The sequence below is a fragment of the Littorina saxatilis genome, linkage group LG1, assembly GCF_037325665.1.
Source record: "Littorina saxatilis isolate snail1 linkage group LG1, US_GU_Lsax_2.0, whole genome shotgun sequence".
Taxonomy (NCBI): domain Eukaryota; kingdom Metazoa; phylum Mollusca; class Gastropoda; order Littorinimorpha; family Littorinidae; genus Littorina; species Littorina saxatilis.
In genome coordinates, this window is record NC_090245.1 from 48,817,289 (window position 1) to 48,842,834 (window position 25,546).

Here is a 25,546-nt window from a genome sequence, read left to right on the forward strand (position 1 = left end):
ACGAATGGAAGGTTGCGTGAAAATCCAAGACTAAAACTCAGATTTACAACTAGCTCTCCCCACAATAAAACTGTCACAATTCTCTTGAAGAGCCCCATTGTTTATGCTGTTTTTGCAAACTTTAAAAGCACTGCCTATACCAAAACAGAAGACTTCCTATCAGCTATGAACGTTTCCTGAAGTGCTGAAATTACCAGTTCAGGTTAAGCAAGGTTTGTCTGTACATTGAGAAATTCAGAGACATACAGTGAGTAAAAAGCGACGGATAGTCAAGTAAAGGCCAAAATAAAAACAAAAACTAACTGAAAACATAATTTCAAAGCTTTTTTTTATTGACATTTCAAAGATATTCAGGTCTGTGGGTCAATATACTGTAATTGTATGGCATTTAATTGTCCTTTCAAATACCACCCCTCCAATTGTTTTGCTGTAGGCATCACAAGCAATATACCTGGATGTATGAACACGAGGCAAAACAAACGTCCTAAAAGATATCACACAAAAACTCACACAAAGAACATTCTGCAGTCATCATTCTACAGTGGAACACTACTGTGGATCTCTTCCTTTTACAGCAAGACAATCTATAACAGATTCGAAAATAGCCACCCTAATACACTTCTTATTGTTACTAAATTACAATACTCGATTTCAGTAACATTGCACATTGAAATTTGTCAAGAACACAGACCCACGCACAAACACACACATACACACCCACACGCACGCAAGAACACAAAAAATGAAGACACAATCCATTCACCTTTTTCTTGTGTGTTCACTACTTGTAACGACAGTTGGATATCTTCATTCTCCCATTACTTTAACATATATACTCATACTTTGTTCTGTCCGACAAGGGAATATTGTGCCTAATTTAACTGGACAACAACATTTCACGGCTTAAACTAGCATACCTGAACAGGGAAAAGACAACAGAAAAACGTTTGCCTCACAGAATAACATATATGTACATTGTACAAGAAGAATTCATGGTTAACTTCAAGGTTTAAATGACACAACAAGAACACCATGTGCGTTATTATATAAGGTGAGAATGATTTTTGTGAGTGTCCTATCAGACAAATTGGGCAGCTGTAATAAAGCGGCATCATTTCTCAGTAACAAGTGTGAGAAAGCGTGTTCCCGCCTTTCCACCAGAGAGACTTAAAGACAAACGACACCGATTGAACAAACCAAGACGTCTCTTCCTGACCCTCTGATGTCAAATGCGAAACAATGTTAGAGAAGACATCATAATGCAAATAATGTCATCACGTAAACATTCTGTTGCTTCTCCTGCAGGTCTCCCAGACATTGACAAAGAATTTCGAGAACAAAGTTTTTCTTAGTGACTTCGGCATATCAGCCGCAGAAAATGACTCATAAGGTCACTGCTAGGCTGTCCATGCTACGGTATCGTATATCATTAAATGGGATGAATTAATATTGATGCAAGTCAAACCATGAACCCTTTCTGCACCAACTACAACACTGCACACATCTCAGGCACTGGCAGAGGCCTCCTCGCAGATTTCTTTGGCAAACTTGAGCAGTTTTCTGTCGGAGAGTTTGATTCCCTCGCTGTCCATGATGTCTCGCGCCTGCTGCAGCCAGTAGTCCTGTGTCCGCTCAAAGTAGTCTGAAGAGCTTTCGTCCCCATTGCGCGGCGGTGCATCATCAAACGTCAGATCATCATCATCGTCGTCGTCATCATCGTCAGAATCTGGTGAGGCACAGAGAAGATAATTACAGAGAAATCATTGATGAGAGGACATAAGTGTCCCGATACTATAGGTGCCGTTTTTGACAGGGATATTTTGTTTCAGTTGATACAGACACAAAGGCCTAGTGGATAAGACGTGGGTTTCAATCCCGGACGCGCCTGCTGGGTTTCTGATCATCTGATTGTTATTTTGCTTACGTATTCACAATTTAATCTTACAATTTCTGCAGTAGGGATTGCGTGAAAAATTCTGATACCTATGCTCAAACTGTGCACGTTAAGCCCTATTCTATTTGGGGTTTTTTCCAAATAAAGCAAAACTTGAACTAACAGAAAAAAATCACTTTTATAATAATCTGACCTCTTTGACATTTTGACTCCGGTGTTAACAAAGAAGAAGAGGAAAATAAGAGTTTCAGTTGACAGACCAGTGGACAGCTGTTGATGGACCAGTTAATACCAGTTGATAGACCAGACATTTTCTGAAACCTACCATAATCGAAAATTTTATAAGTAAATTTTCATTTGATTAATATACTTACCAGAATCACATATAGCATTGACACAGTCTGAGATGCTAAGGTCTGAAAAGGCTACCCGTCTTAAACAATTTTAAAGGGAAGCAACCCCACCACAAAAAGTGTAAACGTAGCCATGGTAATGACCATACACCCGGGGAGTTATACCTCCCATTGGTGTATGCTACATCACTACCGCTACTCAACACGTGGTCAATATCATACGGCTTTAAAGAAAACTAAAAAACCATAAGCGGGGTTGGCGGGAGGGAATTCACTATGTGATTCGGGTAAGTATATTAATCAAATGAAAATTTACTTATAAAATTTTCGATTAAATTACATATTCTTACTCCGAATCACATATAGCAGATTGCTACAACAAGGCGGTGGGAAAGAAAAACCCCAACTCACTCTTGTCCTTGCCAAAAACTGGCCTCCTGCAATCATGGCAGGAAGAGCTCTGGAGCCGTCCTGACGAACAGCAGAGATGTCTCTCAGATAAAAATTTAAGAAGACATCCTCAGACCGCCAGTACGCAGTATGCAGTACATCCTCCAGTCTCCTCGACCGCAAAACGGCCAAAGAGGAAGCCCAAGCCCGAGTTTCATGGGCTCGAGCAAAGTCAAGGGGAAGGACAGGCTGCGTCCCCCCCTTGTTCAAACGGCTCCACTCGTACGCATGTTTGATGAGAGCCGACACCCACCGGGCCAGAGTCGTCTTAGCAATATCTTTGTGTCTCTCCGTATTAAGGGAGATAAACAAGAGCTTTTCAGCAGCTGACCTAAGCGACTGCGAACGTGCAAGATAGGTGGGTGCCGGTGGGTGTCAAGCAGACACCAAACAGCAAAAGCCACGAGAGCGCCAAAATTCCACGACCTTCTCTCAAGAAGCTGAAAAAGTCGTATGATATTGACCATGTGTTGAGTAGCGGTAGTGACGTAGCATACACCAATGGGAGGTAACTCCCCGGGTGTATGGTCATTACCATGGCTACATTTACACTTTTTGTGGTGGGGTTGCTTCCCTTTAAAATTGTTTAAGACGGGTAGCCTTTTCAGACCTTAGCATCTCAGACTGTGTCAATGCTATATGTGATTCGGAGTAAGAATATGTAATTTAATTAACAATCTAACAGGTTTTATTTGCAGAGAAGACAAACTTACCATCATCACCTTTGTCGTCATCTGTGGTCGTACTACTGGCCGCTTTACGTTTCCTGCCCTCTTTGTCCTCCCCCTCCTCCGAGTCAGAGTCGGAATCCACCCACGCCTGAAATCAGTCCATTGGAAACAGTAAGAATATGGAAGTGTCACTGCCAAATCCGGATTCTATGAACCTTGATTTATTGCAGTCAAAGAACGACACTCCATGATCTTGAACACAGATCATAAACCATACTCATTTGGAAAAAACAAGGTTTCATTCAATTAAACATGATACAATAATAAAATGAGAAACAATCGGGACACCATACTCTTTTACATTTGTATAAAGCTATCATACCATAAATCACAATCTGTAAACAACGTTCTATCAGAAACAACATTCACATATCACATTTTGTACTTACAAATGAGTTTCAGTGTGTAGGACTGTATGAGTTGTGTGAAGTCCTGGAGAACACTGGGGAAATCAAATGTGTTTCAGTGTGTAGGACTGTATGAGTTGTGTGAAGTCCTGGAGAACACTGGGGAAATCAAATGTGTTTCAGTGTGTAGGACTGTATGAGTTGTGTGAAGTACTGGAGAACACTGGGCAAATCAAATGTGTTTCAGTGTGTAGGACTGTATGAGTTGTGTGAAGTCCTGGAGAACACTGGGGAAATCAAATGTGTTTCAGTGTGTAGGACTGTATGAGTTGTGTAAAGTCCTGGAGAACACTGGGGGAATCAAATGTGTTTCAGTGTGTAGGACTGTATGAGTTGTGTGAAGTCCTGGAGAACACTGGGGAAATCAAATGTGTTTCAGTGTGTAGGACTATATGAGTTGTGTGAAGTCCTGGAGAACACTGGGGAAATCAAATGTGTTTCAGTGTGTAGGACTGTATGAGTTGTGTGAAGTCCTGGAGAACACTGGGGAAATCAAATGTGTTTCAGTGTGTAGGACTGTATGAGTTGTGTGAAGTCCTGGAGAACACTGGGGAAATCAAATGTGTTTCAGTGTGTAGGACTGTGTGAGTTGTGTGAAGTCCTGGAGAACACTGGGGAAATCAAATGTGTTTCAGTGTGTAGGACTAGGACTGTATGAGTTGTGTGAAGTCCTGGAGAACACTGGGGAAATCAAATGTGTTTCAGTGTGTAGGACTGTGTGAGTTGTGTGAAGTCCTGGAGAACACTGGGGAAATCAAATGTGTTTCAGTGTGTAGGACTGTATGAGTTGTGTGAAGTCCTGGAGAACACTGGGGAAATCAAATGTGTTTCAGTGTGTAGGACTGTATGAGTTGTGTGAAGTCCTGGAGAACACTGGGGAAATCAAATGTGTTTCAGTGTGTAGGACTGTGTGAGTTGTGTGAAGTCCTGGAGAACACTGGGGAAATCAAATGTGTTTCAGTGTGTAGGACTGTATGAGTTGTGTGAAGTCCTGGAGAACACTGGGGAAATCAAATGTGTTTCAGTGTGTAGGACTGTATGAGTTGTGTGAAGTCCTGGAGAACACTGGGCAAATCAAATGTGTTTCAGTGTGTAGGACTGTATGAGTTGTGTGAAGTCCTGGAGAACACTGGGGAAATCAAATGTGTTTCAGTGTGTAGGACTGTATGAGTTGTGTGAAGTCCTGGAGAACACTGGGCAAATCAAATGTGTACAGTGGAACCCCCATTTTAAGACCCCCCAATAGACGATTTTCAGAAATAACTCTGTCGGGTTTGTATGCCGGTTGTGGAAGAGCGACACACCCCTCGCTAGTGAATGCCCCCTCCAATGTTTGTCAGAGGAAACGCAAGGGTATTCACTCTTACACAACCCATACAAACCTGACAGTTATTTTCGGAATTCGTATATTTAAGACCTCGATCTCCGCTTTTAAGACCTTGCTTTTTGAGATTTTCTGTTCATAGCCTCTGTAAATTTACCCTCATTGTAAGACTTCCTTCTTTTTAAGACCACATTTTTTCAGATTTATTTAAAGGTCTTAAAGGGGGGTTCCACTGTATTGTGAAGCTAAGCTTGATGACCCACACCCACCTGTTTAGTGATGTCCGGGGCGATGATGGTTCTCCACACGTCCAGCTTGCCCATGTCCAGAGCGTGAAAGTCGGACAGTGTCACCTGCTTGTCCCCCTCCTCAAACAGTCCCCCGTACAGGTACAGCATCCCGTTCTTTACCGCCAGGCATGGCTTCATGCGAGCAGATGGAACAAAAGGCTTCTCCCAGGAAACGGAGGCACAGGCACCTGAACTCTGACCATTTGACGTTTGGTCCGACTGCGGGCCGATGGTCACTGTGAACACATCACCTGATGCTCCTGATGACGTGCTTGCTACAGGATCTCCTGTTACAAGTTCTGATGGTTCTGTGTTCACCGAGTCCTGTGAGGGAACGGTGGCTTCTGATTGGGCAGTGCTGAGAGCCAGGCTGTTGAGGTCATCTTCGGCTGTTTCAATGTCATCGTTTGTGTCGTCAACGTCCATCTCTTCACCTTCACCTTCATCTTCGCCTTCGCCCTCACCTTCACCCTGCTCTCCAACGTCCTTGACCTTTCTGCGACGCTTCTTTTCTGTCGTCTGGCGATTCCCCCTAAACAACAATATGCAAACGTCACTCGTGATGTTCAACAAACAAATGCGCAAACTGTAAAACTAAACTGTAGCATTGACAAATCGATCATGTCTACTTATCTTCTTACAAACAACACATTAAAACACACACACACACACACACATACCTGACGCGTGTGGAAGATGTAACCTAAGCTTTGGCACACACGCGGAGACTATTGTTTTAATCTAAATGCAGATTTTGATTAAATGTGATTTTACAATATCAAGATAGGTACAAAAATCCAACTTGTTTTATAAAACGACCTTATCTGCTTCCAATAATCGCATTCCAATAAATGTCACTTAACGACTATACTAATTCATTTTTGATTCTCATTAGCAAATTTAATGATAAAGGGGTAAAATGGTCGCCAAATTAGTTCATTTGATTAAGATTTACCAGTTTGAAATTTACACACACGGTTTTTTTCCGGTTCTGAGAGATGTCAGCCTTAACATGTGAGTCTTGACAACGTCTTGTGTTGCTTTGAGCTGGGAAAATAACGAATGTCAAATCCGAAGGAAAAAGTGTTATTACAACCAAACGGTTTCTCAAAATGATTACCTACTTGGCATGCGCCGTCTTTTACATGTATAAAGTAAACACAGAAAAAGACAAACATAGAAAAATGGTTTTTGATACTTTTTTTTACAAAATGAATGTTGATAAATTTACACACACGAAATTGTTGATTTGTAACTTAAGTTTCGGTCAACATCACAACAGGTTCACTCGACACATATGGCTGTCATTCGTTTAGAACATGTCATTTGCTACTACTTTTGTTTGTAAAAAAGTGAAAATAATATTGCTCGCATATTTAAATTTTGGGTAGTGCCTAAGTCGTTTTAAGAGACAGTTCAACACCCATATGAAATGTTATTGGGATTGATCGTTTGTTCTGTGACACTTATGTTATTGACAAACTTTGAAGACACTGTTGACTTTTGCCCTTTGCCTCGTGCAGCTGTGAAGAAAATGCTCGTCTGTGATGATTATTATTGAACTCTGACAGTGTGTGCGGAATTTACGGGGGAAATGAAAAATAGTTTTATCATCAGTCACAACTCAAAATAAAAAACGCTGGCGCTGGACCCGAGTACTCTTTAGACTGGCTCGCTCCCCCAGTATGAAATTTTTTGTCTTGTGCACGTGGATTTAAAAAAAAAATTTAATTTATTTTACACAATTAAAAAAATTATTAGAGTAAAATAAAACATTAAGAAGTTCATAATAAACAATAGTAAACAAGAATTTAAAAAAAAAAGCAAAAAAAAACAAAACAAATAGACCACCCATGCCGGGAATCGAACCCGGATCACTTTGGTCATAGGCGGACGTGCTTTCGTCTTGTGCACGTGGATTTAAAATTATTTTTGTTTATTTATTTTACACAATTAAAAAAATTATTAGAGTAAAATAAAACATTAAAACGTTCATAATAAACAATAGTAAACAAGAATTAAAAAAAAAATTATTTATTTATTTTACACAATTAAAAAAATTATTAGAGTGAAATAAAACATTAAAACGTTCATAATAAACAATAGTAAACAAGAATTAAAAAAAAAATATATATATATATAGACCGCCCATGCCGGGAATCGAACCCGGATCACTTTGGCCATAGGCGGACGTGATTCGCACAAGCTAGTTGGCTGTTCCATTAGCTGCACGGCAGTTGTACTCCAACCGCCAAACCTCCCCCCCGTTAAGAGTCGTTTTTGTGGAATATTTCGCATTTAGGTCCCAGGTAACATTATGAAGTTTTAATACGATCAATCGGACCTATTATCAAGTTAGTGTATCAACTTTTGAACGAACTGCGCCCAGTAGTTTCCCAGCAATAAGCTGTTAAGTCGAGACGAACAGACAGACAGACAGACAGACAGACAGACAGACAGACAGACAGACAGACACACAATTAAAGTCTGCAGGACCCTAGTACTGCGTACTCGGGGATAAACAGCCCATATCTACTATTTACTTTTTATTCAGTGATATCGTCAACCTGAAAAGCAATAGTGTGTATAGTACTGCCGATCGATGGACAATTTCCGATTAGAAGCCACAGATATTTGATCATGATATTACCACAAATCATGTACACAGAAATGCACAACATGTTTTTATAGATGATGTTTATGAAAAGAAGACTTTAAACATTCTTGTCGTATAGAAGTACATTAAGTTACATTTCAATACATTAGGAGACATTTCAACATATTTCTTTGCATTTCAACTTCGGGTTACAATTCAACAAAGGTACAATTCAACATCATAAGCGGCTTTTCCACATTTGAGATCTAGGTGACATATCACACTGTTAAGTGACAATTCACACGCCTTAGGTTACATTTCCATGTTGAACTGTAACTTAAGGGGGTCTTAAGTTACCGTGTGCGTGGAGAGATTTCCACACACACACACACACACACACACACACACACACACACACACACACACACACACACACACACACACACACACACACACACACAGAGAAAGAAATGACGCAAGAAAAATATGAAACCATCTCTTCGTGATAAAATAGCAGCCTGCAATTTGGTGAAGAATAACAAAGATTCTTTTCAGCTGTATTCAAACAATCACATTCTAGGCAGGAGCACATGCATGCACACACACACACACACATGCATGCACACGCACGAACACACACCCACACACAGTGTATAATGCAGAGAACTAACCTGAGCTCAACAGGAAACCAGTGACCCTTGTCCAGATCCAGAGTGTACATGTCATTGAAAAATGTGCCGTCCAGCTGCTCCTCATCCTCTTCCTGCAAGGTAACAACAACACAAAGTTCATCTCCACTTCACTCATAACCACACCTACTGCAAGGAAACAACAACACAAAATGTATCTCCACTTCCCTCATAGCCACACCTACTGCAAGGAAACAACAACACAAAATGTATCTCCACTTCACTCATAGCCACACCTACTGCAAGGAAACAACAACACAAAATGTATCTCCACTTCACTCATAGTCACACCTCCTGCAAGGTAACAACAACACAAAATGTATCTCCACTTCACTCATAGACACACCTACTGCAAGGAAACAACAACACAAAATGTATCTCCACTTCACTCATACCCACACACCTGCTGCAAAGAAACAACAACACAAAATGTATCTCCACTTCACTCATAGTCACACCCCCTGCAAGGTAACAACAACACAAAATGTATCTCCACTTCACTCATACCCACACCTCCTGCAAGGAAACAACAACACAAAATTTATCTCCACTTCACTCATACCCACACCCCCTGCAAGGAAACAACAACACAAAATGTATCTCCACTTCACTCATAGTCACACCCCCTGCAAGGTAACAACAACACAAAATGTATCTCCACTTCACTCATACCCACACCCCCTGCAAGGAAACAACAACACAAAATGTATCTCCACTTCACTCATAGTCACACTCCCTGCAAGGAAACAACAACACAAAATGTATCTCCACTTCACTCATAGTCACACCTACTGCAAGGAAACAACAACACAAAATGTATCTCCACTTCACTCATACCCACACCTCCTGCAAGGAAACAACAACACAAAATGTATCTCCACTTCACTCATACCCACACCTCCTGCAAGGAAACAACAACACAAAATTTATCTCCACTTCACTCATACCCACACCCCCTGCAAGGAAACAACAACACAAAACGTATCTCCACTTCACTCATAGACACACCTACTGCAAGGAAACAACAACACAAAATTCATCTCCACTTCACTCATAGCCACACCTACCGCAAGGAAACAACAACACAAAATGTATCTCCACTTCACTCATAGCCACACCTACCGCAAGGAAACAACAACACAAAATGTATCTCCACTTCACTCATACCCACACCCCCTGCAAGGAAACAACAACACAAAACGTATCTCCACTTCACTCATAGCCACACCTACTGCAAGGAAACAACAACACAAAATGTATCTCCACTTCACTCATAGCCACACCTACCGCAAGGAAACAACAACACAAAATGTATCTCCACTTCACTCATAGCCACACCTACCGCAAGGAAACAACAACACAAAATGTATCTCCACTTCACTCATACCCACACCCCCTGCAAGGAAACAACAACACAAAACGTATCTCCACTTCACTCATAGCCACACCTACTGCAAGGAAACAACAACACAAAATGTATCTCCACTTCACTCATAGCCACACCTACCGCAAGGAAACAACAACACAAAATGTATCTCCACTTCACTCATACCCACACCCCCTGCAAGGAAACAACAACACAAAACGTATCTCCACTTCACTCATAGTCACACCTACTGCAAGGAAACAACAACACAAAATGTATCTCCACTTCACTCATAGTCACACCTACTGCAAGGAAACAACAACACAAAATGTATCTCCACTTCACTCATACCCACACCCCCTGCAAGGAAACAACAACACAAAATGTATCTCCACTTCACTGATAGCCACACCCCCTGCAAGGAAACAACAACACAAAATGTATCTCCACTTCACTCATAGTCACACCTACTGCAAGGAAACAACAACACAAAATGTATCTCCACTTCACTCATAGTCACACCTACTGCAAGGAAACAACAACACAAAATGTATCTCCACTTCACTCATAGTCACACCTACTGCAAGGAAACAACAACACAAAATGTATCTCCACTTCACTCATAGCCACACCTCCTGCAAGGAAACAACAACACAAAATGTATCTCCACTTCACTCATAGCCACACCCCCTGCAAGGAAACAACAACGCAAAATGTATCTCCACTTCACTCATAGCCACACCCCCTGCAAGGAAACAACAACACAAAATGTATCTCCACTTCACTCATAGCCACACCTCCTGCAAAGAAACAACAACACAAAATGTATCTCCACTTCACTCATAGCCACACCCCCTGCAAGGAAACAACAACACAAAATGTATCTCCACTTCACTCATAGCCACACCCCCTGCAAGGAAACAACAACACAAAATGTATCTCCACTTCACTCATAGTCACACCTACTGCAAGGAAACAACAACACAAAATGTATCTCCACTTCACTCATAGCCACACCTCCTGCAAGGAAACAACAACACAAAATGTATCTCCACTTCACTCATACCCACACCTCCTGCAAGGAAACAACAACACAAAATGTATCTCCACTTCACTCATACCCACACCCCCTGCAAGGAAACAACAACACAAAATGTATCTCCACTTCACTCATAGACACACCTACTGCAAGGAAACAACAACACAAAATTCATCTCCACTTCACTCATAGCCACACCTACCGCAAGGAAACAACAACACAAAATGTATCTCCACTTCACTCATAGCCACACCTACCGCAAGGAAACAACAACACAAAATGTATCTCCACTTCACTCATTGCCACACCCCCTGCAAGGAAACAACAACACAAAATGTATCTCCACTTCACTCAAAGCCACACCTCCTGCAAGGAAACAACAACACAAAATGTATCTCCACTTCACTCATAGCCACACCTACTGCAAGGAAACAACAACACAAAATGTATCTCCACTTCACTCATAGCCACACCTCCTGCAAAGAAACAACAACACAAAATGTATCTCCACTTCACTCATAGCCACACCCCCTGCAAGGAAACAACAACACAAAATGTATCTCCACTTCACTCATAGCCACACCCCCTGCAAGGAAACAACAACACAAAATATATCTCCACTTCACTCATAGTCACACCTACTGCAAGGAAACAACAACACAAAATGTATCTCCACTTCACTCATAGCCACACCTCCTGCAAGGAAACAACAACACAAAATGTATCTCCACTTCACTCATACCCACACCTCCTGCAAGGAAACAACAACACAAAATTTATCTCCACTTCACTCATACCCACACCCCCTGCAAGGAAACAACAACACAAAATGTATCTCCACTTCACTCATAGACACACCTACTGCAAGGAAACAACAACACAAAATTCTTCTCCACTTCACTCATAGCCACACCTACCGCAAGGAAACAACAACACAAAATGTATCTCCACTTCACTCATAGCCACACCTACCGCAAGGAAACAACAACACAAAATGTATCTCCACTTCACTCATAGTCACACCTACTGCAAGGAAACAACAACACAAAATGTATCTCCACTTCACTCATAGCCACACCCCCTGCAAGGAAACAACAACACAAAATGTATCTCCACTTCACTCATAGCCACACCCCCTGCAAGGAAACAACAACACAAAATGTATCTCCACTTCACTCATAGTCACACCTACTGCAAGGAAACAACAACACAAAATGTATCTCCACTTCACTCATACCCACATCCCCTGCAAGGAAACAACAACACAAAATGTATCTCCACTTCACTCATACCCACACCTCCTGCAAGGTAACAACAACACAAAATGTATCTCCACTTCACTCATAGCCACACCTACCGCAAGGAAACAACAACACAAAATGTATCTCCACTTCACTCATACCCACACCCCCTGCAAGGAAACAACAACACAAAACGTATCTCCACTTCACTCATAGACACACCTACTGCAAGGAAACAACAACACAAAATTCATCTCCACTTCACTCATAGCCACACCTACCGCAAGGAAACAACAACACAAAATGTATCTCCACTTCACTCATAGCCACACCTACCGCAAGGAAACAACAACACAAAATGTATCTCCACTTCACTCATACCCACACCCCCTGCAAGGAAACAACAACACAAAATGTATCTCCACTTCACTCATAGTCACACCTACTGCAAGGAAACAACAACACAAAATGTATCTCCACTTCACTCATAGCCACACCCCCTGCAAGGAAACAACAACACAAAATGTATCTCCACTTCACTCATACCCACACCCCCTGCAAGGAAACAACAACACAAAATGTATCTCCACTTCACTCATAGTCACACCTACTGCAAGGAAACAACAACACAAAATGTATCTCCACTTCACTCATAGTCACACCTACTGCAAGGAAACAACAACACAAAATGTATCTCCACTTCACTCATAGTCACACCTACTGCAAGGAAACAACAACACAAAATGTATCTCCACTTCACTCATAGCCACACCTCCTGCAAGGAAACAACAACACAAAATGTATCTCCACTTCACTCATAGCCACACCCCCTGCAAGGAAACAACAACACAAAATGTATCTCCACTTCACTCATAGCCACACCCCCTGCAAGGAAACAACAACACAAAATGTATCTCCACTTCACTCATAGCGACACCTCCTGCAAGGAAACAACAACACAAAATGTATCTCCACTTCACTCATTGCCACACCCCCTGCAAGGAAACAACAACACAAAATGTATCTCCACTTCACTCAAAGCCACACCTCCTGCAAGGAAACAACAACACAAAATGTATCTCCACTTCACTCATAGCCACACCTACTGCAAGGAAACAACAACACAAAATGTATCTCCACTTCACTCATAGCCACACCTCCTGCAAAGAAACAACAACACAAAATGTATCTCCACTTCACTCATAGCCACACCCCCTGCAAGGAAACAACAACACAAAATGTATCTCCACTTCACTCATAGCCACACCCCCTGCAAGGAAACAACAACACAAAATGTATCTCCACTTCACTCATAGCCACACCCCCTGCAAGGAAACAACAACACAAAATGTATCTCCACTTCACTCATAGCCACACCTTTATCTAAAATTTGATGGGCGCAATGGACTGTACATGGTAGATAAGACGCTGGCCTTTCATGCGGAAGGTTCATTGTTCAAATCCTAGGCGCACCTGGTGAGTTGAAACTTAAGTGTGGAGATTTTTTCTCTATTCCAGGTCAACTTATGTGAAGTGCCTTATCCCCCTTGGTACTTCACTTTTTTGAAGGGCATATAATTTTTGATACACTGTTAACTTCCAGTGGTTTGAGCATGTTATGTATCTTTTGGATTGTTTTTATTATTTGATCAGCAAAATCAACACACTCGTGCACACAAACTGCAATCTACAGTAAAGCAACAATCGTACGAACTAGTATCATCAGTTTTTTTGTAGTATTCAGCATTCCCATTTCACACACAAACACACACAAACACACACACACACACACACACACACACACACACACACACACACACACACACACAAAACAGCTCAAACATGCACACTCTGGCCACAGAGACTCGAACTGGAAAAATCTTATATTAATAATACATAAACCCACCTCATCCTGCACTCCCCCGAACATGACGCCATGGTTGCCGGGGACAACAACAGCAGACATGCTGCAGCGAGGGAGGGGCTTGGTGCCAGACTGTTTGACAGGTTGCCAGCGCCACTTGGCTGGCATGCCATCTTCACCTTTACCTGGACAACACACAATCACATCACCATCAAACAAATGTTACATTTTGCACTTGTTTCCTTCTGCTTACACTAACACTAGTTAGGCCAAATCAGTACTTAAAGATTGAAAAAGAAAGAAAGACAGCTGGAAAGCAACCACAGAGACAATACCTGAAGATTAATAAAGAGAGACAGCAGAAACCCAACCAATAAGACAATACCTGAAGACTGAGAAAGAAAGACAGCAGGAAACCAACCAATAAGACAATACCTGAAGACTGAGATTGTATCTTAACTGTTCCCCTGTCCACTTTATAGACTGCTAGGTCCACGTACGTTCCACATAAACTATTTTTGTTTTTTCATTCAATTTTCTATGTTGGCTCTGAATTTTTCTCAGAAACTTTATTTGCCATTAGTTTTTGTCAATTTTTGAAACACTGATTCCAGTGATAGTTAAGTGATATTACAGTAAATAAATGCATATGACTGAGAAATAGAAGAAAAGTGCAGGAGACTTCACCGACACCTTTTTCTTTTTAAATCATAATAATACTATTTATAATTATTAAAGGGAAGAAGAAGAAAAAGAAGAAGAAGAAGAAAACGCTCTTCTGTGGTGCTATTCACCACCAGATAGCAGTCTCAGGGTGCTTTACAAAATGCATTGGGCATTAAAATTCAACATTTCACACTGACACCACTTCACAGACTCAAGCTCAATGAACAGAGATTTCTTTGATACAGTGGAACCCCCCTTTTAAGACCCCCAAATTTAACACTTTCCCCCTTTTAAGACTTTTTTTTTATATTTCTGTTCACAACCTCTGTAAATGTACCTATATTTGAAGACTCCCTCTTTTTTCAGACTCAATTTTCTCAGATTTGTGTAGGTCTTAAAATGAGGGTTCCATAGTATTCTGTGTCACACACCGACCTTGAGGCTGCAGAGCAAACATGTCTGTGTGCATGGTGCCCTGGTCAACGTCCCGCTTGACGCGCTCCATGCTGTAGCCGCCGTACACCAACAGTCGCGAGCCGGTCAGCGTGGGAAACAGGACGCAGCCCGAGCGGGGAGAGGGGGCTGTTCCGCTCGCCTCCAGCTGTTGCCATGTGTACGTCCCAAGGTCAAACGCCCAAAGGTCGTTGAAGTACTTGTATTCCCTGGTGAGCAACGAAAGACAGTCACGAGGAGCTGTTACCTTCCTGATGACCAGAAACTTCTCATGGCTTGAGTCTCTAAGTTTATTTATTTTTATTTTTAATGAAGGCTTAGTAATTAAAGCTCAACATACATAAAGCTGTGTGACGGACTTTCATTCTGTAACTGCTGTGCTACAAAATTCACTTGCCAGTGTCACGCTCAACTCGGCATGCAAGGCAAGGGTGGATCTGCTTTTCCCACGTCTCAATCACACCCATTTCTGAGGGAAGGGAGGCTACTCTTCCAGTAACTGCTCCTTCTTGTGGCAAAATGAATAATGCTAATATTTTTTTTAAATGAGAGCTCTTTGGTAAAAACAGTTTTGGCCTGCAAGTATCATCAAAAGGGGTTAAAATCATTCATTTACTTCTGCTATGCATGTTGTTCATCATAAACTTGAAGGCTATATGTTACGGGTAGTTGGGATTGCAGCACTTGTTGCTGACAAATGAAAATGCCTCAAAATGGCAAGATCATGCACCAACCACCAGACTCTGATCGCAAAAACAAGCGAGGTCCCAGGCACACAGCTGCCAAGCCGTAATTTACCATGCAAATTAGGTTTGCCACAATCTGCTTCGTACCGGAAACATTTGATCATTCTGCTCTAGTTTGTGACAACATTGCGCTAGTTCCCCCCATACCTGTTGTTGTCGTGGAAACCCCCGAAGAGGATGAGCTGGTTCTTGAAGGCCACCATCCTGTGACCGCTGCGAGCTGAGGGACCCACCTGTTTGCCTGCACTCCTGAAACAACAATCACCCCATCAAGTAAGATCATTCTTTGTTTACGAGGGTAATGGTATTAGCAAAAAATATTTGTTTTTTACAACCAGTGCTCGCCCTAAAGAGGTATTACTAGCAACATACATTACAGGAACTAAATGTTACATACAAGCAACAACAACAAATGTACATCAGAATGTTTTTCACACATTGTGTGATTCTTAAAAAATGAACAAAGCAATACAAGAAAATAAACACAATGATACAAATACCCTGTGTACACTCACAAAACAAATGTTACCAATTGCTTTTTACGTTGTTTTATGTGCTTTTGCAGCCAAATTTCCCTTCCTATTAGCTTCCCTTTTTAAAACATATTCTTCATGTTCTTGTATGACTTCTTCAAGCAGGGTCCCCACTGGTTTTTAGAAACAAAATTCCATGACTTTTCCATGACTTTCCATGAGCCTCAATAACATTTTCCATGACTAGATCCACAGGTCGCCATTTCCGAACACGCAAACTTTTTACGTCTTGTCACTGCCAGTTTTGACACTGGCTTGCTTTGCACTGAATTTGAGTCAGTTTCTACGCAGTGTCTCTTCGACAAGCAAGTCAAGCATTTGCTACGCAGTCAGATTATCGGTAATGTTTGCTGGTCCTGTCATTTCACTAAACTGGACCACAGGCGGAAGGTATCGTTCACTGGACCACTACTTTCATAGAAAGACTTTCTATGAAAGTAGTGGTCCAGTGAACGATACCTTCCGCCTGTGACTGGACCAGCCACTGTTTGTATCCATCTGCACTTTCGTAAATTCCGTTTCGTAACCGTCACTGTGACTTGACGAACTGTCATTTTTTTCACCGCGATACACAGTTCATTGCGAAGATCTTCCTTGGTAATTCGTTCCAATTCCGCATACTTTTTGTTGTCAAGAAACAACTCGAAAGAAAGTTTCAAACTCATCATCCTCCATCTTGCTTGTCGAAGCGCTAAAGTACTTTATCGATGCAAAAACAAAAGCAGAAAACTTCGACGAAACCGACTCAAATGCAGCGCAGACGACACGACGAGATAACGGAAGGAAGTGAGCCTCGCTTTGGCTCAAGTGCCGTTAAAAATACCGTTATTCTCGTATCCAAATACGAACGAGAAGTTGGTCATACGAACAAGCCTTGTGCTGGCGACGCAAATCGCTGCTGGTTGGCAAAGGAGGGGGGGGATGGCTGGGCGACGAAAATAGCCGCTGGCGTGCTAAAGGTTAATTTTTTTTTCTTTCATATTTTTATATATTCCATGACTTTCCATGACTTGAATTGAAATTCCATGACTTTCCAGGCCTGGAAAATTAAAAATCAAATTCCATGACTTTCCAGGTTTTCCATGACCTGTGCGAACCCTGTTCAAGTCTTCATCTCTTATCAGATTTGTTTTCTTCAACTTTTACTCGCTTGGTAATGGAACTGGAGGTACATGTAGCATTGAATGATTAAAATGTTCATCTTGGTTGTAATTCGCTTCTTGTTAAACACTGTTATTAAACTGTTGCTCAGCATAGGAAAGCATATGACAACTACAGAGAAAGCAAGGTCAGTGCCAAAAGATGTCATTCAATGCATACAACAACCTCCTTCAAGAAGTCACCTAAAAAAAAGGGGAAAATAGCAGAAAATACTTCTTTAAAGTTGTTGCTACTGTCATAATTTCAGGCGATGACTCACTTGTACTGTTCCCATCGTTTGTCCTTGAGGTGAAGCACCCAGAGGTCGCGGTAATGATAGAACTGGTTCTGCGAGTGGCTGGAGAATTCCCCCCCAAACACCCACATCTGACCGCCGCCTTGCGCCACCGTCACAGCCTTCAACATGGCCACAAAAAGAGATTAACAAATCAAATCAGCATTAATGAATCACAGTCTGTCATGTCAAGAAAATACAAAATCAGCATCAATGATGCACACAATGATGCACACAATCTGACGTATCTAGAAAATACAAAATTAGCATCAATGATACACACAGTTGACGTGTCAAGAGAACACAAAACTAGCATCAATGTTGCTCACAGTCTGACGTGTCAAGAAAATACAAAATCAGCATCAATGATGCACACAATTATCTGATTTATCCAGAGAATACAAAATCAGCATAAATTATGCACACAATGATGCACACTGTCTGACGTATCTAGAAAACCGAAAATCAGCATCAATGATGCACACAGTCTGACGTGTCAAGAAAACACAAAATCAGCATCAATGATGCACACAGTCTGACGTGTCAAGAAAACACAAAATCAGCATCAATGCTGCATGCAGTCTGACGTGTCAAGTTAATACAGTGTGACTTGTGTATACTATCTCACCTGATGGGCGCTACGAGGCGGCGGAGCATTAGGGGAGGTAACTTTTACCCACTCGTTCTTGCGGATGTTATAGAAAAACAGGTCGTTGTACAGGAACATCTGGAAGGAAACAGAACATGTCAGTCTGAAGTGCTGTTTGCATGGCTGATTTGCAACCATCTTTCAACCAACTTTCCAGCAATTTTTTTTGAAAATGAGTCGGTTGAAAATTGCTGCCCATGTGAACAAGCACGAGTCATTCTAACTTTTTAAGCTAGCAGCTGAAGATTTGTCCCACCTATATAAGTCTTGAGAGTGAGAGGCATGACAAAGCTAGCCAATGGTGGGTATGCATGCACTCTGATGGTTAAATATAGTCTCCAACCATTGAGCGCGTCAGGAAAAAGCACTTGAGAATCAGGGGAGAGTCATGGTCAAAGGAGAGTGGTTTCTCAACTGAGTTTTGCAGCCACCTCGTAATACATTTGTATTAACACAGTCTTTGCCAGACAGAAAGTAGACTTTTAAAGCTGAGATGAGCGTTTCAGGTAGAAATTCCAAACTTGTTCTAAACCTTTCTGGTTTCTGTGTAGCACATATCAGAGAGATGTTAGAATCTGTTTGTCTGTTGACTTTTGTATGAGCAGATTACTTAATCCATCAACAATTTCTCTTTTAAGTTAATGGATGAATAAGGAATAGGTTTGTTTGTTTGTTTGTTTGTTTGCTTAACGCACAGCCGACCACGAAGGGCCATATCAGGGCGGTGCTGCTTTGACATATAACGTGCGCCACACACAAGACAGAAGTCGCAGCACAGGCTTCATGTCTCACCCAGTCACATTATTCTGACACCGGACCAACCAGTCCTAGCACTTACCCCATAATGCCAGACGCCAGGCGGAGCAGCCACTAGATTGCCAATTTTAAAGTCTTAGGTATGATCCGGCCGGGGTTCGAACCCACGACCTCCCGATCACGGGGCGGACGCCTTAATACGGAATAGGTAAGACGTTAGCATCAGTCACCGATACATTTCTCCTTTCACCAACAGAACTCGGAGGGTTTTTATTTTAATTAAAAATTTCTTCTTTTTTTTCAGTGTTCCATCTGCTGCATTTGTTGGTTTGTCCTGATATATGTAGCAGAGTGTTTGTATGAATTTCAATTTATAATAAGAGGTGTGTCAACCAGTAGGAATCAGACATGAGGATGGGTGTTGCTATGCCCAATCCCCGCGGATTGTGTTCACAGAGATCACATACCGCAGTCATCATGTCACTGAGGGCACAAGGCCCGCAGGTAAGAATATATCCTACTAGATGACAATTGAACAGTGAAGGAAAATTTGACCCCATTAGAGAATGTTCGCGCTAAAAATGGGTCCGTGTTTGTACAATTCTAAAATGTGATATTAATCCTAGATTTTGATAACCAAAGTCCCACATTTTTCTTCAGTAGATGTCAACTACTATTATTATCTTAATAGTAATTAAACATTTGAGTTGAGTCATAAACTTTTCTTTAAATTCAGGTAAAGGGAAAATTATTTGGTAAAAAGACAAGGGAAGCTACTCGTTAATCACGCCAACCTAGAAATTTGCATCGGGAGCAACTCTTGAGAGTCTGCAACAGCATTTATGCTTGGTTGAAGAAGTTATTATTGTTAAAAATACTTTCCAATATATTCCGCATAAATACAATCGATCTAAGTAATAACAAGAAGAGGTGACTTCAAAATAGAATTTATAGAAGTGAAATGAAATATATCTGAGTTTCCTATCTCTCTAAACAACCAGCTGCAGAGTTACCTCCCTTGGCACAGCTCCACTTCTCCAATAGCCTAACGGAAAGCAGGGACCTATATTTAGGTCTATGCTGAAAGTCAGGATGTAGAGCACTACAGCTACACTGGTGGAAGAAGAGAGAGAGCTGTAAAGCTGCTCTGTGATGTAAACATAATAATAATACCCCTCAGCCTGTCTCACTGATGGTGCAACAGAGGTGTCACGAGATTGAGATAACATGTTACAATAATTATGGTGCATCATGTACATTCATTAGCACAGACATTTACGTTATAATAGCCAGAATGCCTTTCCACTTTCAATGGTGGTAATTTTCAAACATCCTCTAGCCCATGTTGCTGATAGCAGCAACAATAAGGAAACTTAATTCAGCAACTTAACTTTTTTTCCACTTATATTTTTATCACACCCTATTCTATTTCAAATCAAGTTTTCAACAATTTTATTTTAACTATATTTTTCAATGTCTATGTAACCCTTTTGGACCATGACTCTGAGAATGACCCTGATACGAGGTTTTTTCTTTATAACTTGTTCTCACTTTAAAAAGCAGCCGAAGATACAAGCTTTTCTCACCACATGGCCAACAACAAAAAAGGGGGAAAAAAGGGAGCTTACTATTGTTTTAGTTCCAAAACCTCAAAAATTGAGATACAAGGTTTGTGAATTACAGCGATGATATTGTGAAATATGCACCAAAGATTAACACCTTTAAATATCTGTTCAACAAAGAATGGACTATTATTGAGTCATTGTATAAGTAAAAATAATAAAACAATATTAAGCATGCTATATGCGGTCAACAGAAAACAACTTTGCAAAATGAGATGGGACACAGCTGTGAGGCTTTGGGATTTTTTCCAGTTCCTACAAATCCTACAACAAACACACAATATCCAGCAAAGTTTTCATCAACATTACATCGCTCCTTTTTTCTCTCAGGTTTACCTGTGTTACTCACCTGTTTACCTGTGTAGTATTCACCACCAAACATGATCAGCTCCTCTCTGTCAGGGTGTGCCACCATTGTCATGTTAGACCTGAAACACATGCACATAATTCATTTGGTATTTATTAATAAGCTTTTTCACTAATCTATAAACAAAATTGATCAGTATGAACAAAAGGTTGTACGTAAACTGAAAACCATGAGAAACTCCTTCCCAGAAAGGGAGACAATGCTTTGTTCTTGGGTGTCACTATCAATCAAAAAGCTGTACGCATTTATTTCACACAAACTTGAGTCATACACATACAGAAAAAGAGGAGCAAAAGTTTGAGTAGCTCTAATAGTACGCATCTACTTGCTACATAATGAATTATTATATTTACATGAGGTGTTCTTGAAAGATTTTTATTATTATGATTGTTAATTTTATTTGAACTAAATAAAAACTCTGTGTTTCTGGTTCCCTGACCAACAGAATTTCTTTACTCCTGACCCTATACTTTATTTACCCTTCAAAAAGAAAAACAACATTTAGTCAATCTGTCGAACCCACAGAATAAAACTGAACGCACTGCATTTTTTTTCACCAAGGCAAAACAGCTTCATCAATCCACGCGGCAAGGAAGTCGCTCATTTTTTCCGTGCAACACGAAGTGAAACTGACATGCAAGAATAGCGAAATAGCGTACTGCAGAAAGCAGGGAAACGCGCTTTTCTGTATTCTTTTTAACTTTCTGAGCTTTTTTCGAATACAACATATTATATTGATATGTTTTTGGAATCAGGAAATGATAAGGAATAAGATGAAATCATTTTTTGATCGATTTCTTAAATAATAATTAAAGTACTAATTAACCTATTTTTATTAATTGTGATCACATTTTAAGAGTAAACATGACATATGTATATATTTGTAGATTCAAAATTTAATGAAGAATACGATGCAATCAATTTTAAATCTGTTTGCGAAAAATCGATTTTAATGACAAGTTTAATAAGCAAACTCATTAATTAACTTTTAAGCCTCCAAGCTGAAATGCAATACCAGAGTCCGGGCTTCGTCAAAGATTACTTGACCAAAATGTAAACCAAATTGGTTGAAAAATGAGAGCGTGACAGTGCCGCCTCAACTTTCACAAAAAGACGGATATGACGTCATCAAAGATATTTATCCAAAAACTAAAAAATCATCTGGAGATATAATACTCAGGAACTCTCATGTTAAGTTTCATGAAGATCGGTCCAGTAGTTTCTCAGAATCGTGTTATACACACACACACACACACACACACACACACACACACACACACACACATACATACACCACACCCTCGTCTCGATTCCCCCCTCTACGTTAAAACATTTAGTCAAAACTTGACTAAATGTAACAAGTCGCGTAAGGCGAAATTACTACATTTAGTCAAGCTGTAGAACTCACAGAATGAAACTGAACGCACTGCATTTTTTCACAATGACCGTAGTCCGCCGCAAGTGCAAAAGGCAGTGAAAGTGTCGAGCCTGTTCAGCTTTACTGTACCTCTCTACGTTTTAACTTTCTGAGCGTGTTTTTAATCCAAACATATCATATCGATATGTTTTTGGAATCAGGAACCGACAAGGAATAAGATGAAATTGTTTTTAAAACGATTTTGGAAATTTAATTTTAATCATAATTTTTATATTTTTAATTTTCAGAGCTTGTTTTTAATCCGAATATAACATATTTATATGTTTTTGGAATCAGAACATGATGAAGAATAAAATAAAAGTAATTTTGGATCGTTTTATAAAAAAAATAATGTTAATTACAATTTTCAGATTTTTAATGACCAAAGTCATTAATTAATTTTTAAGCCTCCATGCTGAAATGCAATATTGAAGTCCGGACTTTGTCGAAGATTGCTTGGCCAAAATTTCAATCAATTTGATTGAAAAATGAAGGTGTGACAGTGCCGCCTCAACTTTTACAAAAAGCCGGATATGACGTCATAAAAGACATTTATCGAAAAAAAGGGAAAAAATCTGGGAATTTCATACCCAGGAACTCTCATGTAAAATGTCATAAAGATCGGTCCAGTAGTTTAGTCTGAATCGCTCTACACACACACACGCACAGACACACACACACACACACATACACCACGACCCTCGTCACGATTCCCCCTCTATGTTAAAACATTTAGTCAAAACTTGACTAAATGTAAAAAGGAAAAAAATCCATTTTGCAGACTTTACAAGGAAAGCTACTCTTCTACGTCATCCATGGAACACAGCTCACGGGAGTTCATGCCAATAAAAAGTGTATGCGCCAGGGTAAAAAAGAATTTGCCTTCTTGGTAGCAGCAAGTTTCAGCTAAACCTATTTTGTACTGTCATAAGTTCTTTTGCTATTTTGATAAACAAAATACAAAAGGAAAGGATCAGTCTCTGAAAAAGGAAGACATACATTTTTTTTTTTAATTCTGCGTACTAAAATTCAGTTATATGATATGAACAAATTGATAAAACAGGGCTCCAAAACTGTGCGTCCCGGCGTTCAGTATGCATTAGAAGCAAAAAAAACATACCAGCAATTAATGCAGGGGTCCTGCTATGCACTAGAACTGAATAGAGCGGGTCCCGGGACACACCACAAATCTGTTATCATGCGTATCGTCGTAACCATTCTCAAAAAATGTTCTACCAGATCTGTACCAATGGAACTTTATGGCGTTGATCTAACTGAGTTGGCACTGCCTTGAAATGAGTGCTTTGCAGGTCATGTGTCGGCAAGGAATGTGCGCTCTGAAGGCAATAACATGAACCTCCTGGTCTTTGGACCCTCCAATGTTTCTGGGACCCGATAGGGGGAGTGTCTGTAGGGAGCCCTGATCAAACAAACTCGCACTGTTTCATCAAGTTTTTTTCTCCAATTCCTAACTGACCCCAATAGACCTTTTCTGTATCTGAGCGGCTTTCGCAAGATATCCGCGAGACATGCTCTTTATCATGCTTTGAATGTCCCGAGATCTTCAAACCTCGGCTTTTGAGGCTCGCGTGAGATAGCTGTACCACAAGCTTTGTTATGCTTTGAAGTTTGTGAGAGCTTGGATAATCGATAGGGTCAAAACAGTTACCTTGGTGACGGTGGTGGACATTTCTCCTCTATCACCTGTGTCAGACGTTTGTCTTTCTGCACAAACTCTGCGATCATCTGCTCTATGTCCTCCTGCACACACACCACATCATTAAAGGTCTGACTTTTTTACATTTTTTACTTCAGTTACTTACTCTTTACTTAAAATACACACTGTCAAACCTTTTCCACCATACAGGTACAACAAAAATCAAAAGTAAGTGTTTCAACTGTTTTTGTGTTTGTGTGTGATTGAGCACGGTATGTGTGTGTGTATGTGTGTGTGTGTGTGTGTGTGTGTGTGTGTGTGTAAAACTGTCCAAGACAGTTAGCTTGCACACATGTCAGTGATAGAAACAGGTGTGTTATCTTATTGAAATGATCTGAACAAGAAGTTCAACAGAAACTGGGGCAAGTGTCAAGCTTATCGTTAGAATAGAATGTATAGCCCCCAAAATAAGAAAAGCTCATGCGGACAACATTGTCTCTGAAGAGAAATAGGGAGTAGAGGGAGGGGGGGAGGTCGAGGCCGGAGGGAGGGAGGGAGAGACAGACAGATAGACAGACAGACAGACCGACCGACCGACCGACAGACAGACAGAGTGAGGTCATCTTTTTACAAATTTGACCCAAGAGCGCCTGATCATTGTCAACTTTCGCCTTTTAGTCTCACTTCTCCTTTCTCAGCCAATTCTTTCTTGGCACGTTTAGCCGCCTTCTTTTCCGTCTTCTGTTCGGTTTTCTCCTTTCCCTTTCCCTTCTTGTCTTTGTTCTTCTTTCCCATTGTGTTGAGCTGCTTGAGATCGCCGGTAAAATCTAACACCTCCTCTGTGAAGAAGTCGGAACAAATCAAGAAAATTGGGAAAATTGCAAATCGTAGCAGACACAACAAAACTGTTGACCAGATATATGCACGTGTTTCCGGTGCCAGGGGACATAACTCTCTTTAAGATCCGCGTTCATGTTCATAAAGTAAACAATTATTTGTTC

The 25,546-nt window shown here is 40.7% G+C and overlaps 1 protein-coding gene and 1 non-coding gene across 2 annotated transcripts; both read right to left on the reverse strand.

The window, feature by feature from the left end:
- Positions 1-314: 314 nt before the first annotated feature.
- Positions 315-25,495, reverse strand: LOC138972403 (kelch domain-containing protein 4-like). Its single transcript, XM_070345064.1, has 12 exons — positions 25,230-25,495; positions 24,558-24,649; positions 21,454-21,532; positions 18,706-18,804; positions 18,063-18,199; positions 16,257-16,358; positions 15,346-15,572; positions 14,287-14,429; positions 8,717-8,808; positions 5,429-5,981; positions 3,411-3,516; positions 315-1,726 (listed from the first exon to the last, which is right to left on the reverse strand). The coding sequence occupies exons 1-12, from the start codon at positions 25,338-25,340 to the stop codon at positions 1,506-1,508; spliced, it is 1,962 nt and encodes a 653-aa protein (XP_070201165.1). The 5' UTR covers positions 25,341-25,495; the 3' UTR covers positions 315-1,505.
- On the reverse strand, positions 19,884-20,010 carry LOC138951159 (U8 small nucleolar RNA). Its single transcript, XR_011451024.1, has one exon. It is a non-coding gene; the product is annotated as a U8 small nucleolar RNA (small nucleolar RNA).
- Positions 25,496-25,546: the final 51 nt, after the last annotated feature.

What these genes read in the sequence shown, in the direction of transcription:
- LOC138972403 (XM_070345064.1), bottom strand. Translation starts at nt 25,340, where the DNA reads ATGGGAAAGAAGAACAAAGACAAGAAGGGAAAGGGAAAGGAGAAAACC. An exon ending in AATTGGCTGAGAAAGGAGAA is followed by an intron (nt 24,650 to 25,229) that starts GTGAGACTAAAA and finishes GTGTGTGTGCAG; the next exon opens with GAGGACATAGAGCAGATGAT. An exon ending in CCCCGGACATCACTAAACAG is followed by an intron (nt 3,517 to 5,428) that starts GTGGGTGTGGGT and finishes GACTGATTTCAG; the next exon opens with GCGTGGGTGGATTCCGACTC.